The 17,551-nt window shown below is 40.2% G+C and overlaps 1 protein-coding gene across 3 annotated transcripts; it reads right to left on the bottom strand.

Moving 5' to 3' along the window:
- Positions 1-1,167: 1,167 nt before the first annotated feature.
- On the bottom strand, positions 1,168-16,446 carry ppp1r21 (protein phosphatase 1, regulatory subunit 21). Of its 3 annotated transcripts, none has more exons than XM_031302627.2 (22): positions 15,696-16,446; positions 14,305-14,373; positions 13,616-13,762; positions 13,322-13,423; positions 13,046-13,210; positions 12,890-12,948; positions 12,476-12,570; positions 12,159-12,211; positions 10,341-10,490; positions 10,109-10,210; positions 9,925-10,013; positions 9,703-9,839; positions 8,866-8,958; positions 8,179-8,306; positions 7,455-7,604; positions 7,098-7,190; positions 4,998-5,252; positions 4,552-4,587; positions 4,325-4,441; positions 3,575-3,673; positions 3,346-3,474; positions 1,168-2,687 (listed from the first exon to the last, which is right to left on the bottom strand). In XM_031302627.2, the coding sequence occupies exons 1-22, from the start codon at positions 15,753-15,755 to the stop codon at positions 2,658-2,660; spliced, it is 2,358 nt and encodes a 785-aa protein (XP_031158487.1). In that variant the 5' UTR covers positions 15,756-16,446; the 3' UTR covers positions 1,168-2,657. The 3 variants fall into 3 exon arrangements, with proteins under 3 accessions (XP_031158487.1, XP_031158495.1, XP_031158503.1); XM_031302635.2 differs by having other exon boundaries at positions 13,646-13,762; XM_031302643.2 differs by lacking the exon at positions 15,696-16,446 and adding an exon at positions 14,649-14,676.
- Positions 16,447-17,551: the final 1,105 nt, after the last annotated feature.

The following is a 17,551-nucleotide window of genomic DNA, read 5'->3' as shown; positions in this document are numbered from 1 at the left end:
ATGAATTCCTCAAATGTCATTGCATGTTCACATACAACAACATGTTTCTGTCTCTCATAAAAGAAAACTGTTACCATTTACTCTGCTCAAACACACTCACGCAGCCTACTCATTCAGATAGAATAGCTATTTAAATAAGGTACAATTTGATAAAATAAGGTGCTGTAAAAAGAATTGGATAAAGTGGATATGCAGTTTCACATCATTAAAATTGTTGCTGTGGACGAGGTGATGGGGGAGGGAGGGGACTGGGGGGTGAGAGTAAGCTTGTGCATGGCTGTGGGGTAAAAAATGTTCCTGTCTGGAGGTGCAGCATTTCGTGGCACTGTCTTCCAGAGGGCAGCAGCGTAAACGGATGGTGAAAACAATGAGTACTGTCTTTATAATCCTGCAGGCTCTGCTGCGGCAGCGGCACCTGAAGATGTCTTCCAGAGGGAGCAGGGGGATTCCAATGATTTTTGGATGGTGGTTGGAAATAAACAATGTACATATGTTTTGATTTAATAAGCCCACATTTTGACATATGAATGATGTTATGCTCAATTTAATTAATTTCAGAGTTGAGGTTTGGTAGGCTGTGTATCAAAAACTGGACATACAACTATAAACAATACATGTAACTCACGTTATTCATAAGAAACTACTTTAAACTCTGCCCTGTTTTAATTTTGCCTTACTTGAGAAATATATAACAATACAGCATTTCAAGCAGGATACTTTGGTTTACGTTTATATTAGTTCTGAAGCCTCTTTGCTTCTTTAATTACAAAAATGAAAACCACCAAACTATAAATATTTTCTACATTACTGATCAAAAGCTCTTGAATGCATAAATAAGTGGTTGAGTTACTACTTTGACCTCTGAAGTAGTTTACCAGGAGTACATAAAAGCATCATGAATTCAAATAAAATGACACGTTTTTCCTTCCAAAATAAAATGACGGCATCAAACAGTAATCTTCCAGTTCTCATCTGTCCAGTTCAGTGGTGCTGCCTCATTTCCCAGTGGTTAGGGTGTTACTGGCTGTTTTTTTTTTTGTTTTTTTGTTTTTTTTATAAATTATAAGCAATTTAAAATCCCAGTCTCCTCCAACTCCCAGAAATGCAGCACGAAAAGTTAGGTCAGACAGGATCTTTAATAACCTATGAATCTAAATACATGAAGCGTTTCAATGTTGAACAAGCTTTTTATTTTGTTTCACATATTTATATGTGCTTTTGAACAGGTTACATTGTGAGAATACATATATTATTATTTTTTATCAGTTTCGGGGCTGTTGGCAAATCTTTATGATCAAAAGTTTGCTGGCAGGGGTAGACTGGCAAATAGGGGTTTGAATTAACTGCTCATAACAACTGCTGGGCTTTTCTTTTCTTTTCCTCATGTCACTACAAGTCAAAGATGTTTAAGAACCAGTTACAGTATGGGCCAACCCCTAATCTAGCCTTACAGGAGACACACAAAACTCTAGCTGCAGATTCTGTTTTCCAAATTTTATGAAAAATAAGAAATTGTACCTTCTATATATATATATATATATATATATATATTAGAAATTATAGAGTACAATTATATCATGATTTCAAATGAGTAATAATTTCATATTGACCCTTATGTCCATTCATATTACAACATGAATTTATTGACCGCTGTGCCACACCAGGCTTCTGAGTGCACATCCAAATTACTTTGGTGATAAAAACATCTATTGTTTAAGAGTAACTTCACAGAGACAGACAGATGGACACCATTTACGAGCTCCGACTTGTCCATCCTACCCCTTTTCATCTAGGTTAATCAGTGCTTAAAGGCAGACATTTTTTCTTGTCTTTTCTCCACTCCCACAGGACTGACAATCTTCCAAAATGAGGAATAATTAAAGTGTGTCTTTGTTAGTTGTTCATTCAGGTTTTTAAAGCCCTTCTTTACAGAAGCTTGTGATATATGCATGTGTTATAAGGGGTTTTTATGTTGTATGAACACATACAGGCCCTTGAAACCACTTGCACAAATAATCTCAAATTTAATCTAAAATCTAAGTGTAAAACAATACTCACATGTTGTAAAGCCTGATGCCACAGTCACACTAGGAGACAACACTGTGCACACATACAGCCACACCAACATTTACTCTGTTCGCCTACACCCACAGATAAGCAGTAAGCTTTGCAGTTTCATTTTCTCTCACACGTACGTTAAAAGCAGGAAAAGTACACACACTGATCAACAGGGTTTGGTCTTCAAGTCTTGACTTGGCATTATCAACTTCTAACTGTTCCCACTGTTTATCTTCCTCTGTCCCTTTTGAGGGAAAGCTGTTTCTCTCCCACCCTGCTTTGGCCAAAAGGTCAAGCAGAAGCTTCCGGTACAGTTTCAGAAAGCATTTTTAGCAAATCATGTTGTGTTATAACTGGTGCCGTGACAAGAAAAAGGGAAAAAAAAGCTTCTTCGGTCAAACATGTTCAAGCCTCCATACAAGTACATTTGTATTGCCACTGCCTGACAGTGGAGGAATCTGAGGCTCATGTAGCCGTCCTGTGGTTTGGTGACAGTGGTAGTGTTGGTACCAGGACGCTGCCGGGAGGCTCCACAACCAGATCTTCTCTCAAGGTGCCCTTTGTGATGCCAAAATGGAGCCAGAGTTTAGGGGGCATCTCTAGCGACCTTTGTTCTTTTTGGCATTTCCCTAAAGGAAACAAAAAACATGAGCTCAGTTCTGCAAAATAAGTAAATCAAGTAATTTCCAGGATTGGTACAATATTTTAAGTACTGTGTTGCGTTTAAGTGCAGCAAGTTGAAATAGCTCAAATTTGTTTTGCATTCGGTTTCAAAATCTAAAAAAACGTGCTGAGGCTGGTCTCCGGCCTTCAAGAGAAAATCACCACCTTCAGCTTACAAACATGTTCTGTCCTGCAACTTCCCAACACACAAACCATCTGTGTGCACACAAGCAAGAACATGCACGCTTAAAAACGGGCCTCTCCATATCTGCAGCTTTAACTTAACGACTTCTTCAGATGGTTCCAGCTGGTGCTTTTCCCATCAGGCTCGGCAGCGACCACAACACCACCGTTGACCTCCCAGTTCACCTCATTACTGACAGAAACTTTACAATGTCACATTTCACTGCCAAAACTGAAATGATCCTTCACACTCCCTGAAGCCACTAGATTTTGATCACTCCCCTTTAATGATAGAGCTTTTAGATGTATTTGACTGACGGCATGTGACAGCTAAAAACAAACCTGAGAGCGAAGCTACATTTTGAAAGGCAACACTTGAATGGACAAGAGCTTGAATTTAAAAGGATAAAAAGGCAAACAGGAGAAATCTAAGTGTTGTACCTTGCTGCCCAGTTTGAGCGTGTCGATTTCCTCTCTCTGCTTGCTCAAAGTCTCATTCATACTACACAGGTGGTCGCTCATCATGCTGAGCTGGTCTTCGTAGCTCCTCTTTGTCGTAGCCAGCTCATCCTGTGTGAGAGACATCATAGTTACAATGTCTTCTCAGTTGGGAGGAGGCTAATGTCTATACTTAGACAGGAAGCTCTTTGGTAATGAGACTGCTTTTTACCTGCAAGCGTGTGATGTTCTGATTAGCCAGTTTGACCTCCTCGCTCAGAGTCTCCCGTGACTTTTCTGCAATGGCTAATCTCTTGGCCAAAGCTCGACACTACAAAAGGGAAAAAATAAAGTAAACAATTGCTGTCCCGATAGGTTTAACGCATGTCTGGCATACTTTACAGATCTTATAAGCAATAAAGGGAGCTATTTCTTTTGAGTAATGGGTATATTTGACAACGCCAAAGGTAAATGCACAATGTTTGAAACAGTGACAGTTTAATATCTGAGACACTGACTCAAGATCAGGTGCATTGCTGTTGCTACGATACAAAATGTGGATGACTGACATGCCAGTTAGTCACAAACGGACCGGATGTCACTTAGAGAAGTATCTACATTCAGATCAAGCCTCACGGTAAGACTAAAAATATAAGCTGTCAGTTTCTTGGGAAAAAAAGGTAATACTTGGTAATAATGGAACTCAAAAACCATTTCTAACGAGGAAAGAACAGAGAAACAAGATTCACTTCTGGTTCAGATTTTATGCTCTCTGTTCTCAAGCAAATTAAAGAAGCAGACAAAAATAGTACACATGAGGAAGCAGGGCCAGTGACTGTTCTGCACTAAATGTATTTGGTCGTTTAGTGGAGGTTATAAGAGTTTCCATATCTGTTTCCAGATGACTTGCAATGTTAGCAAGGCTGTGTGTGATGAAAAGGTCAGTTATTTGATATAAGGAGCAGTTTAGTTAGGGCTTTACCTCAGAGTGAAAGTGCACAGCTTTGCTGTCTGAAATCTGGAGCTGGGTAGTGAGCTCGCCCACTCTGGCCATGTAGTGAGTCTTTATCAGCTGCTCCCTGGACTCCTCGTCTCCCATCTGCAAACACAGACACAACATCCAGCTAGATAAGATAGTTCTTCCTTCTGAGAAGTATCATGCATTTAAATTAAATTGTTAATATGGTTGTAAAGTGTATGACAGCTCACATGCTCAACTGTAGGTGTTGTGCACAACATGCCAACCTGGTGACAAGACAAAAGAGAGACAAATGTCAGGAACTTCATCATAGATCATATGTTATAAAATCCACTTCAAGCTCAGACAGGCCTCTAACACTGTGAATAACCATACAAGCTAATACACAAGTAGTACAGAGACTAGTGAGTCAAACTGCTCTGGATTGTAACTGAACTGTGAACTCTGCACTGACTTGCATAAACAATCGTATTCTTCTAATCTGCCACATCAGCACATTGGAAGTCTGAGTTTTATTAAGCAAAAAAAAACTTGCTTAGCGTGGGAGCTACAAGAAAAGAATGATAATACTCCCTTTGTTGAAGCAAATCAGCCATGCATCAGACACCAGTGCCATGGGCAGAAAATGTCCCCTGCTAGCGAAAACTAAGTATGACAGCCAATAGAGTGACTGTACCAGGCTGGTGCAGAGCGTAGTCTCTCTCCCAGCAGGCTTCTGCTCTTTCTCCGCTTCCTCATGGCTCTGTGCGAGTGTGCTGGCTGCAGCTGGTTGTGAGTATGGACTTCCCCCGAGAGCTGCTGCGAGCTGCGTTTCCAGGTCGGCAATGCGCTGGTTCTCCTTTTCCAACCGCACCTTCCCCAGCTGGGCCTCCAGGAGCCAGTGTTCCTTCTCCTGCTCCAGCCGAGCAATCTTCTCCTGGCTCTGATGCACCTGCAGGAGGCCAACGGGGAGAGCACACCAGTGGACAGTGAGCTTGTGGGACGAGCAAAGATTGTGAGAAGTGAAAGGGCAGCAGTATTTAGTAAGAAATGGGGAAACTATATAACAAAGAAGTTTGTGATAATACAATCTTTGGAGCATTTTTAAAGCACATTTTTAATCAGATCAAAAGGAATTAAAATAAGATTTCTTTTTTTTTTTTTTACAAAATACACTTTGCAAAAGAGGTTCTGTTCCCTCCAAAACCTGAAGGCTCAAATGGCAAAAGCCCAATAAGCTCTATCTTTGTACAATAATCTTTCTGACTTTGTACTTAATAACAAACTTGGTGAGGAAGTGACAAATTGAAGCAGGTTGATATGGAACTGGGCACATTTGGCACATTGAAGGGCACATTTACAAAAGAAAAATAAAGAAAAACAAAACAAACTCTTTGAACTTTCTAGGGACAAAACATGCAGAGGCTCACTGGCCAATTCTTCACACCCCGTCCCTACAGAGACACTGTCTGCAACATGTCTGAAATATCACAAGACTGTGATGTATCATTTTAAGACTAAGAATTCTGCACTTTTACAACCAGCTTTTCCACATACCAGTGTTTTCCCAGAAACTATTGTTGGTGTAATTAATAATTGCATGTAGAACCATTCTTGACTTTATCTCTGTTATTCTACCACTGCTTTAACATCAACCTGCCAAAGAACCTAAAGATGTTAATTAGCCACCGGCTATAATCTACCATATTTACATAAATGTCAACGTGCACTGTCGCTATTTTAAATAAATAAATCTCAATCTTTTAGGGCAACCAAACTTGGCTGGCACACTGACTCATACAGTTACATTGTCCACATAACACTGAGGGCCAGATGTACGTACATTTGCGAATGTAGCATTATCAGCACCATGGCCAACCCGCAGAAAGCGCACGCTGTGATACTTCAGCTTACGTCGTATTTACCAAACCTGCAGTTCATCGGGTAATACCGTAAATTGCGCTGTAGCAAAGTGTTAAGTACTGGCGCTATGATACGGCTGACTGCAGACTGCAATATCCCCACTGCTGATGCTATGACTGTTTGAAATAATCCTGATGCCAATATTTGTAATGTAGCGAGGAGTTTAACAACTGCTGGAATGGAATGTGAATGCTGAGTCTGAGATTCAATGTCATCTTTGATTTCTTCCAGTAACTGTAATATTACATGGCTGCTTAATCTGTAATGCTTAATGATTTCGTGTTTACTCAACTGAAAAAGTGTGATCCTTGTGGTAAAAATCCTTTCAGCTCGTATCCTTGACCTATGTCTTCATCTTGCTCGGATTACTGCCGCCATTTCACCAGGAGGCATATGCGAGGAAACCCGCTTCCAGGTTTACACCTGCTTTTAAGAGGCGGAGAATTTTCATCGCAAATTAGAGGCGCGCTTTCACGGGCGTTTTTTGTACATATCACAGAATACATAATTAGGCGCACTTTACGCTTCCCCTCCCATCTCTTTATGGGAAACTCCCACTTTCCCCTTGGCCCTCCCGTGAATGCATATGCATGACACGGAAAAGCGCAATTTGCCATTTTCAGTTCCCGCGATAGGCAGTCTGTGCTTTTACCTCAGTGCAGCCTGTTTGTACATACCTCGCCATGCTTTACGCGCATGTTGCGAAACAAATACGCCTGAAGTGGGCGCAAAAACATTAGTACATCTGGCCCAGCGTGTCTCTTTGAAAAATGATTAGTAAAATCTTTAAATCAATCAATTTTTTTTTTTTTTTTTTTAAAAGAGTTTTTTTTGTTTTTTTTTTTTTAAAGAGTTTTTGAGTTGAGTGTCATACCTGCTGGGTGAGACCTTCTCTGCTCTCAGTGGAGCTGGTGAGAATGCGACGGTTTGACAGGGCTTCTTTGTATGGAACAGACTGCGGCCTGGCCTGAATGAAGAAACAAAACAAGAAGTATAGTGGGAAGACGTCATTTATTAATACAAGAAAGAATAAAAGCAAAGCAAAAACAAGAAAGTGCAGGGGCAATAAAATACTGAAAAAAGTAGATAAAATAGCAAAAGTGGAGAGATAAAACCAGATGAAGCATATTAAATATTGACAAAGGATTTTTAAAGATGTCTGGGGGCTTTCACTGCAAAGGCTCAGTCACACTTTGTCAAGAGCTTCCAGCAGATTTAAGCATACATTTACCTTTTTGATAGCATGGATATAGGCAGCTGCTTTCTTTTTGTTGGCCAGCATGCTCTCTGCTTGCAAGGGGTTAAGGGGTACTGTGCTGCCTCTTGGACTGTAGCCTGATGATGTGAAGAAGTCCAAGTTGTTGCTGAAGAAAGTGGCAATCTGCAACAAAACAGTGACGTAATGTCTCATATCATTAAAATTAAAGAGATCTTTTGCAGCCTCCTTAGCTAAAGAAACACGAATTATGCATATCTCATTGCAGATATTCAGCATTCTGTTTAGCCTCAAATTAACCGGTGTGTTTACAGCAGAGATGATTACACCACCAAGTGTCCAGGATGATAAATGTCTGAGCAATTACAGTAAGCTTTTGCCTGCAGAGATGATCACTCTCAAAATGCAGCTCACTCCACACAGCATGTGCCAGCGTGTTATTCAGCAGACACATCTCAGCCAACGCTTCACTTAATTCACTAAGAGAAATCATTTATCCCTTTACTCTGACGGGGGAGCAGCTGTACAAGCTGCGAGTTGGACTGTATCTTTGAACATTTAACCGCTGCACACCTGAGTCCTGTCGTACTGTGGTGGCAAAATTACCAACGTGATCCAAATCTCACTGCTACTTAAAAGTAAGCTTTTGTGCATTACAGATAACAAATAACACATGCTGTTTGAACATACCATATAGGGAATATAAACCTGGCAGCTGCCTGCCCCCTGTTGGCCATACCTTGCCAGTGCTGCTGGTCAGAGAGCCCAAAGATCCCAGCAGGCACTCTGTGGTGGTACAGAGCTTCTGGGTGATAGTGGGGAGGTCCTGCTCTAAGCCTGCTTTCTGGTTGTAATGCTTTGACATCTCTGGACACACAGGGAGGAATCAGAACAGTAGAAGAAGCATTTAGAGCATCTGTTGGCTTTGAGTCCCATCTTTAGCTACAATAGCTACATATGACATTTTTATCATCTTTTGAAATCAAAAGACAGCTGTTTTGAGACACTCTCTTACTGATTGGTGTGTAAATGATGCGTTACAGATTTTATTTTATATTGGAAAACTGCATGTCTTTAGTGTATATTTGACCACAATTACTGTCCCCACAAGAACCAAGACAAAAGGTACTCATTACATAAACACATTTCCACTCAGCTAAATGTGTCAGCTGTACACATAAGTGACTCTTCTATGCCAGAGAGCACTAAATTATACTTCCATTTGGCATCGCAGTGTGATGGATGCGACACTGAAGCTTCTGGATATTTACACTTCAAAAACTGGGCTGCTTGGTACTGTTGTAAAAGGTGAAAATGTGTCTGACTTTTATGAATGGCAACAGCACCTAGGTGGTTACATGAAGGAATCTGTGTCACGCTGGTTGCAGAAGGCTCCGGATAAGAAATGGCTCACGGTGCTGCTCACCTTTAATGGCATCGTGAAGACTGTGTAGGCAGGCAGCCAGCTGGGTGAAGACAGCTGAGGTGCTGCTCTGTGGCATGGCATCCTGCCGAACACCTGAGACACATTGCACACATTTGTAAAACAAGCATATCATATCACTTCACAGCACCTGTTCTTTCCATGAAACCAAACTACTTCAAGATACTTTAAAGTTTTTCTATGTTTCATAATCATATATATCAGTGGTTCCCAACCTGGGGTCCGGGGACCCCTAAGGGGGGCGGCAAAGATCACAGGGGGGGCGCAAGTCTTTATCTGGTTTGAGGTAAAAAAAAATATATTTGCCCATGTTAAACAAATTATGATAAATATATAATGTATACAAAAGTCTGTATAAAAACTATATATTTGTGTTCTCGCTTAAACTTGTAGGCAGGCTACTTAGTAGGCCAAACCTCCTTAACCTGGGACCCTTGCTGTCATCAAGTCAGCTGCTAGCTGCTATCATCCTCGTTTTTCCTACCGCCACGGCATCACTATTTTATGAACGAAACATGGCGGAGAAACGTAAAAGTGCTGATAACTCCTCTGTATCAAAAAAGAAAGTAAGGGAAAGTTACCTCAACTTCGGTTTCAGAGGGGGGGCTCAGCTTTTCTTAGACACAAGTAGGGGGGGCGCCAAGGAAAAAAGGTTGGGAACCACTGATATATATATATATATATATATATATATATATATATATATATATATATATATATATATATATATATATATATATATATATTATAATTAATTTATTAAGTATCCTTTCTAATTACATTTTAACTATATATACAAAATTATCTATGTTAACCTACTGGGTAAGGACAACAGATAAATGTAGCTCTGCAGTTTCTCAAACACAGAAGTTACTCTCTTTATGTCACTCTGCAGCTCCTGGTTTTTCGCAGTAAGGGCAGCAGTACAAAGAGGTGTGTCGCACTCTTCTTCCAGACTGAAAAGAGAAGAGAAGATCAATACAGCCTTCTCCATTTCTCTTTTACACACACACACACACGGACACATGGACACGCACGCACCTTTTCAGCTGGTAGGGAAGAATCTTTTGAAGAAAGTGGGTGTATGATGAGAAATTATCAGCGAAGCTCTTCAGCTTGACCACAGTCTCCTTCAATTCAAGAAAAAAAAGACAAAATAAATGGATGGCTATAAGCAGGCTTCATGAACACGGCCACACAAGGTCCCTGTCCAAAAACCACTTACCAGTACTGTGACGGTGTCCTCTGTGATGCTTTGGTGTAACTGCAGACAGCTGTCCTCCAGGGGGCGCACATATGCTGCATTCTCATGTAGATATTGAGAAAACTAGGTAGAGAGAGGAATTGTGCCTTTAGTTTGTAAACTGAAAACCACTGCTGCTGTCCTTTATAGTTGGCGTTATTGTACACCTGTGATATGATAGGCAGTCTGTATTTCTTGTGTACGGTTGCCTCACCTTCTGGTTAAGAGGGGAGATGGGCTCAATGGAGGAGTCCAGGGGATAGATGTGCACTCTCTGTTCTGTGTAGGAGTGGAAGTTCAACAGAGCAGCCACCAGGTCCTGAATAAAGCTCAGGGCCTGACCTGACAAGTCCCGGGCTTTAAGCTAAAACCACAGAAAGAACACACAACCCACACACTCAATGTTTTAGTCTTGTCTAAAACAATTCAGCTGTATTGATCTAACCTGTGACAAATGGTAATTATTTCTGCTAAACAATTGGGTGATTAATTGATTAGTCAATCAAAAGATAATTAATCAGCAACTATTGTGATAACTCAATAATTTAAAATATTTTTTTAAGTAAAGATATCAAACCTTTTTAAGATCCAGCTTCTAAATTGTGTGGATTTGTTATGTTTCTTTGTCTAAAGTGATAGTTATTTGAATGCATTTGGGTTTTAGACCGTTGGTCTTGCAAAACAAGGCATCTGCAGACACCTTTCACTAATTCCTGACAATTTATTGACCACTTAATTCATTGAAAAAATAATTGGCAGGATTTCGATAAAAATTTCAATTTCAATAATAGCTTTCTCAACTCTATAACTGAATTCGCAGAATTGCCTTCATTCAATATTTGATCGTAGCTGAGCATTATTGTCAGAGTCATTGGTTATTAGTTGATAAACAACAAATTAATATGTTTTGTAAAATAAAAAGGTGGGTACTCTGCGGGCAGTGGCGGAGTAGGACCAAAAAAATCTACCGGGAAATTTCATAGACCACTGGCCCTCGGCAGCAACACGATCCCTTTTTTTCCTTTTGAGTCTGACCTTCTTTCCTTTCCCTTTCCTTTTTTGGCTTTCCATCATTAGACTCACACACTGTCTGTTAACGTTACCGATAGACTTCCAAACGTGATGAGAAAAAAAAAAAAAGAGGTGTTTGATGGCTTTACGTCATAGGGGAGGGGCCGCTCACTGATCCCCCTATATTTCTGAAAATCCTAGACATGGTTGTGACCTGCACTTCGTTAATGCTTTCTGATTAGCCTGTGTTTGTATTGAAATAAGAGGCTGCTGCAGTCCACAGTACGGGTTGAGCAGAAGCTGCACAGTTTGACCAGTGGGCAGCAGCCGCACACCAGGCCGCCGGATGGTGTTGCTAAGAACGTGCAATGCATAACTATTATCAGACTGGCCCTCGTGGCCTTGAAACACTACCGGCCCACCGGGAAAAGTCCCGACTCTCCCGATTGCCACTCCGCTACTGACTCTGGGTGTCTGTATTACGAAATATAATCGTAATTTTAGACAACAGTAGATAAGCTGTTGCGCAAAATGACACACGTATTCTCTTTAGACCAATGAGATGCATGTGCACAATTAGATATGTTCCGATACCGATACTGCCTAAAATGCTGGTATCAGTATCGGGAAGTACTGGAGTTTATGCACCGATCCGATACCACGTAATAAAGCCCTAAAGAAAATCTACGTTAAAGTAGTTTATTTATGTTCTTTTTCCGTTATAACTGACTGTCAACAAACTGCATAATAAAATAAAGTTCTATGGCGTTAATTGTTTGTGGTTTTTCATGTTTCACAAAGAGTTTAACCTGAGCCAGACCGACAACAAAGATAGAAATCATATCACATCCATACAGGGATAGTAGTATACAGTTGTTAAAACATAATAAAATATATGACACACTGGTATCGGATCAGTACTCGGTATCGGCCGATACGCAAGTTCAGGTATCGGAATCGGTATCAGGAAGCAAAAAATGATAATAAACCCATTTAATATTGGGTTTGTTTTCTCACTCACCTGGTGCCTTCGATTGTGTGGTGGCACATTTAGGCTGTTGTAGTCACCAAATTCTGAAAAGTGGGAGATAAAAGCAGTTAAACCAGAGCAGATTCTCAGTCCCTGCACTGAACTTTATTGACTCGACAAACATAGCTTAAATGGTTTAGCCTCCTGCCTCCTTGCGTGCAATATTACAGTTTGGTGTAGCATTACACTATTTACTCCTGGGCAGAATGGTGTAATGGTGTCAGTGACAAAGACATAGATGTTCTCAAATAGATGTTTGCTCTGTAGCAGATCGTTTTTGTCCAAGTGGCTCAGTGCCAGATACTCACTTGTGTCATTGAAGGGCACTTTCTCCTGGATAACACTGCTGCTTTGTTTCACCTGTCTGTTCAGCTCTGACTGGCACCGCCTCAACTGCTGCTGACTGCAGAAAGAGAGCAACAACAAATAACTACAACAGACATGTATAATGTGAAATGTATATTCCCAAGGTTTATGTCAAAAACTAAATCCCAATCCAGTTCTCTAAGTAATTAAGGATGCTGGTATGTGACCATATATTTCCCAGATCCTTTCAACACTTTTCTCGGTCTAGTATCCACCAGTGGAGTTTACCTGAATATGCTGTAACTACATGGAGTATGGATAAGTACCTCCGATATGCAAATCACCCTTTTTGGTTTTCTAACACCATGTTGGCGGATTAAATTAATCTCAAACCATAAATAAAAAGGATGATGTACCACTCCTCTGTTCGCATTCTGCACTCTTTTGCTTCCCTCTCCAGGGTCTGTGCTTTCACCTATCAGAAGAAAGGGGAAAGAATACACACATTTTAATAAACTTCATTTAACTTACACTTATATAATGTACTTCATCCTCCTCCGGTTCATCCTCACCTCTAAACGTGCCTTGTCACTCTGCAGCCGCCCAATTGTTTCCATGTACTTAGCGGTGAGTCCGTCTACAACAGCCTGGTGCTGCTCCGATTCTTTTTCCAGCTCCTGTAGTCGTGTCATCAGCTCGGCCTCCTGCCTCCTGTGCTGCTCGTCTGCTTCATAGAACTAATGTGTATACAGCAAAAAACAGAGCCATCACATGCATGGCCTCACCAATACATTAACTGCATTTACAGAACAATGACAGACCAATATAAACACAACGCGGCTGCTTACTTGGATATGAAGTCGCTCATTTTCTTCTATCTTTTTCTGCAGGTCCTCATCAAAAACACTCTGGGTCTCCAGACCATGCTGTGAGGGAGAGTCTGCTTTACTCTGTAGGGGGTAGAGGTATAATAGCAGCTGTAAATAACGATCTTTTGGCTCTACAAACATTAGTGTTTAATCATAATCATTATTGAGTTGGCAAATTTCATAATCACTCTTAAAACTAATGTTTTGGCTATATGAATACATCCTGTTCCCTCTACCCAACTGTGTCTCTCCCTTATTTCCCCTCATGATCACCTTCCCCTTTTTGCCCTTGGCTTCACTGACAGCTAGCTCCTCTTGCAGCAGCTCCACTCTCTTGGCCAGCTGTTGGTTCCTGAAGCTAAGACTGTCCATCTCCTGCTCCTGCTTCCTCAGGCTCTGGTCCCTCTGCTTCAGCTGCTCCTGATGAGGATAATGACAAACAGGTCACGCCTAAACTTGCTGTGGATGTCTTCATACCCACTAGCACATTAAGCAAATCACTACCTCTAAGACATGATGATGTTGCAGAGCTTGCTTTGATTGAAAAAAGGCTCCCTGGCAAATATGGCAGCGCTAACATTGTGCAACTTCAGCATAACTAATAGCAACACTGCATTACTTACTAGTAAGATAAAGTGACCATCTGGATTTGTTTAGCAAATATGAAAATATAGTTGTTTGCACTTCTTCAACAGGCCTTATGATTAGCCTGGCAACCTGATGATGTACAGTACCAGTCATAAGTTTGGACATGCTTTCTCATTTATTTGAATGGGAAAGCGTGTCCAAACTTTAGACTGGTACTGTACTTAATTATAGAAAGACAGGATTACAGTTCATTAGATATTGTGGAATCTCCTAAACATAGTTCTGGCATATTTATTTAGCCTGTATCAGTAGTAAAATTGTTAATGACAGCTGTAGATCATAATTATTTTTTTCTGCTGTATATGTCAGTTTACCTTAAATGAGGCAGAGTTGGCCTGTTCATCCACAACTCCCTTCTTTAGCACCTGGTTCTGGGCACGGAGCTGTAAAAAACATAGAGGATGAGAGATTAATGCAATATAACATGGTATCAGTGGTCAGGATTGAGGTGCAAAGGCAGTTTTCGAATAAATAATGATGTTGTATACGTGTATGCAGCATCTTAAGCTGAAAACACATTTGTCTTTACACAGAAAATCTCTGCTTGTGTATGTGTGGTTACTGTTTTTTCATGCTATTCTGCATAACATGTAGAGTCACAAAAATCATTTAAACTCAGTGCTTATTGCTGTATGGCTAGTGGCCTTTAAACACATACTTAATTCAGCATAACGGCAGTATGTGTGACAGCTACATAGTCAGCACTTCCTGAGCAGGATATGGTGCCTGGCTAACGGGGAGATCAGAGTTGAACAGAAAACAGCACACACTCCCCGTGCTGTCAGCTGACACAGAAACAAAGGGCGCAAACAGCTCACAAGAAAACATGCAGACTCACAGGCTTTACTGTCACTTGTTAACAAATTAACCTTTAAAGATTTTTTATAGCACTTGGACACAGCATGATTTTAGCTACTTAACATGTTAAAATGTGGCACATATTATAATGAACTGACAACATTCAAGCTAAACGCCATGACAACCACAATATATTACTATATTACAATATCAAATTAGTGTACACTCAGTTGTCTAGGCTATATGTTTATTAGGTACACCAGTACCTTCTGAATTACATTAAACCCTACCTTCATGAAAGTTATAATGTTGTAATGTCTCAGAGTTGATTTAATTGTATGGTTATGAGGCTGTAGTTTGTTGGTTTGTTGAATCCCATTGTATTACACTAAGATGTATGACACTAGAGGTGTTTCTTGTAAAAACACACGTCTTAGGAAATATATTTCAACTGCACCACAAACTACATCTTCCAAAATGACCATAACGTTCTTGTAGTTGAATCAACAGCTCTTTAAAACAACATAACATTCATGAAGATAGGGTTTATTGCAGGGCTACTGGGTGCATTGGTTTCAGCTAAGTGTATTAAACTCCCAGTTAAGTGAATCTCTTTTCCCTGACAGGTCTGCATGGTCAGCTTCAACAATGGCATTCACTCCAGTAAAGTCCATTTTATAATGAATTCTTTTCTGTAATGATGCCCCAGTATTGTAGCTATATGTGTAGCTAAATATGTTTAGGTAACATTTCTCATTGATTACAGATGCATATTGATACAGTACTAGAAGGTGGCTACCACGAATAACACATTGTGTTCCAGCCTTGTCAATAACTGTGTATTTAATAATGACAACTGACGTTAACTGTATCAGTATTAAAAGGGCGAAAATAAGCGGTGTTTTACCTTGGAGTACTCCTGTGCCAGCTTGCTGTATTTTGTTTGCAGGTCTGTAACGTTAGCCATTGTCGCTGGAAACCGATACCGGTTATTCCGTCGCTTATACGTTAATGCTAAGTAAAAAAACGGTATCCTCGATAGCCCGGCTAACGTTAGCTGATTGGTGTACAGTTAGCTAGCTTGCCTGCCTGTAATGTTGACGATTGGCAGGGCGAACCTGGCTAGCTCAGGTTAGTTAGTTCACTGCTATTACTAAGTAACGTTACTTCAGGGCGGCTTGTTCCGTTACTTGGTAAAACTAACCTCGAAAACATTGTGACAAAGGAACGGTCATAAGTCCCAAAGAACGAAGACGTTGGTTGTCATCTGATTTACGGTTACGTTAATTTCTAAAACCGGATATTATTCCAACTTGACAGCAACGTTTTTTTAAGTTAACGTCAGCACTAGCGGTGACAGAGCTTGCTAACTAGCGGACTACCCAACAGCTAACTAGCTAGCTATGTAGCTAGCAAAACAAATCCCGACACAGAGTAGCTAGCTAACACATGTAGGTCATATTATGTGACAGCAGCTGTATAACCCGCTGCGTCCGCAAATCGTGTCACAGAGTGGGTGTCGCTGCTGCTAAGCTAGTCAAACAGGCTTGATAATCCATTAATCTGAAAGAATACTTTCATTTTCCTCGAATGAGATCCGACCATCCACAGACATAGCTAAGCATAGAGGTCAGAGTTCGGAACAGAAAAGTGGTGAGCTGGTGTAAGCAGAGCGCCGTCTAGTGGCTAGCGTTGGAAGGTCTCAGGTAGGTAGGGAGGGAGGGAGAGAGAGAGAGAGAGAGAGAGAGGGGGGGGAGAGTGTGAGAGAGAGAGAGAGAGAGAGGGAGAGAGAGAGAGAGAGAGAGAGAGAGAGAGAGAGAGAGAGAGAGAGAGAGAGAGAGGCAGGCAGGCAGACATCACCCAAAAGTATTATTAAAGTAGTTAATAAACCAATAATAATATTCCAATAACATAATTATATAAAATAATATGACACTTTGAAAGGGACAGTTCTGCATAATGAGTACTTTTATATTTTTTATACTTAATAACTTATGTACTTTGACTTGTAATTGTTACTTGTAATAAAGTATTTTAACACTGTAGATATAGATAAATAGATGCTTGGATCAAAACTATCACAAAATAATATGTGCAAATCAAATTTAAAGAAAAAAACAACTAACAGAGAGGGTGTACTTTGTGAAATTACACTAGTGATATACTGTACCCTAAAATATCCTGTAATATATTGTACCCATTTGTACATTTGTATGTACAGGTGATTATAGAAAGGTCTAAATATCATGATAGAAAATAGAGATACCATTATTAGAACATAATTTCCGCTCCTTTTAGCTAGACTTAATGTCATTTACAATTAAGTCCTGTGAAGACACTGCTAAATTATTTACTGCTGCGTTTGAGTGTGGTATGGGTTGCATTAACAAAAACAAGGTCAGAAATCACAGGCGGGTTTTAGCACTGTGAAAGAGTCTCTGTGATTTCCCTGTAAAGCGCACATGACCTCGTTTAGACTAGAAGTGAAATGACATGTTGCTAATGCAGCCATCACTGCTCAAATCCTACAAGATTAATTTCACCTAATCCATAATAATCTCTTCATGTTTTAACCACATACTATTAGTATTTCTTTAAAGAAAATATAATGGGGGAGTTCTTATTTTATCAGCTGTTACATTTGTAACATGCAAAATCTTCACAAAAAGCATTTGCTTGAATGTTTTCTACCCAAGAAAGAAATTTCCTTGGCTGCTGTTTCACTATTCCTAATCTTAAATGCATACAGGCAAAACACAAACT

The sequence above is a fragment of the Sander lucioperca genome, chromosome 15 (genome assembly GCF_008315115.2).
Source record: "Sander lucioperca isolate FBNREF2018 chromosome 15, SLUC_FBN_1.2, whole genome shotgun sequence".
NCBI lineage: Eukaryota > Metazoa > Chordata > Actinopteri > Perciformes > Percidae > Sander > Sander lucioperca.
This window is presented reverse-complemented; position numbering and strand designations above follow the sequence as displayed.

Bases quoted from the DNA above. Each gene is read 5' to 3' on its own strand.
- ppp1r21 (XM_031302627.2), bottom strand. From the start codon at position 15,755: ATGGCTAACGTTACAGACCTGCAAACAAAATACAGCAAGCTGGCACAG. The intron at 8,307-8,865 runs GTGAGCAGCACC...CTGTGTGTCCAG, and splicing joins TCTTCACGATGCCATTAAAG to AGATGTCAAAGCATTACAAC. The intron at 7,191-7,454 runs GTAAATGTATGC...TTCTTCATTCAG, and splicing joins ATATCCATGCTATCAAAAAG to GCCAGGCCGCAGTCTGTTCC.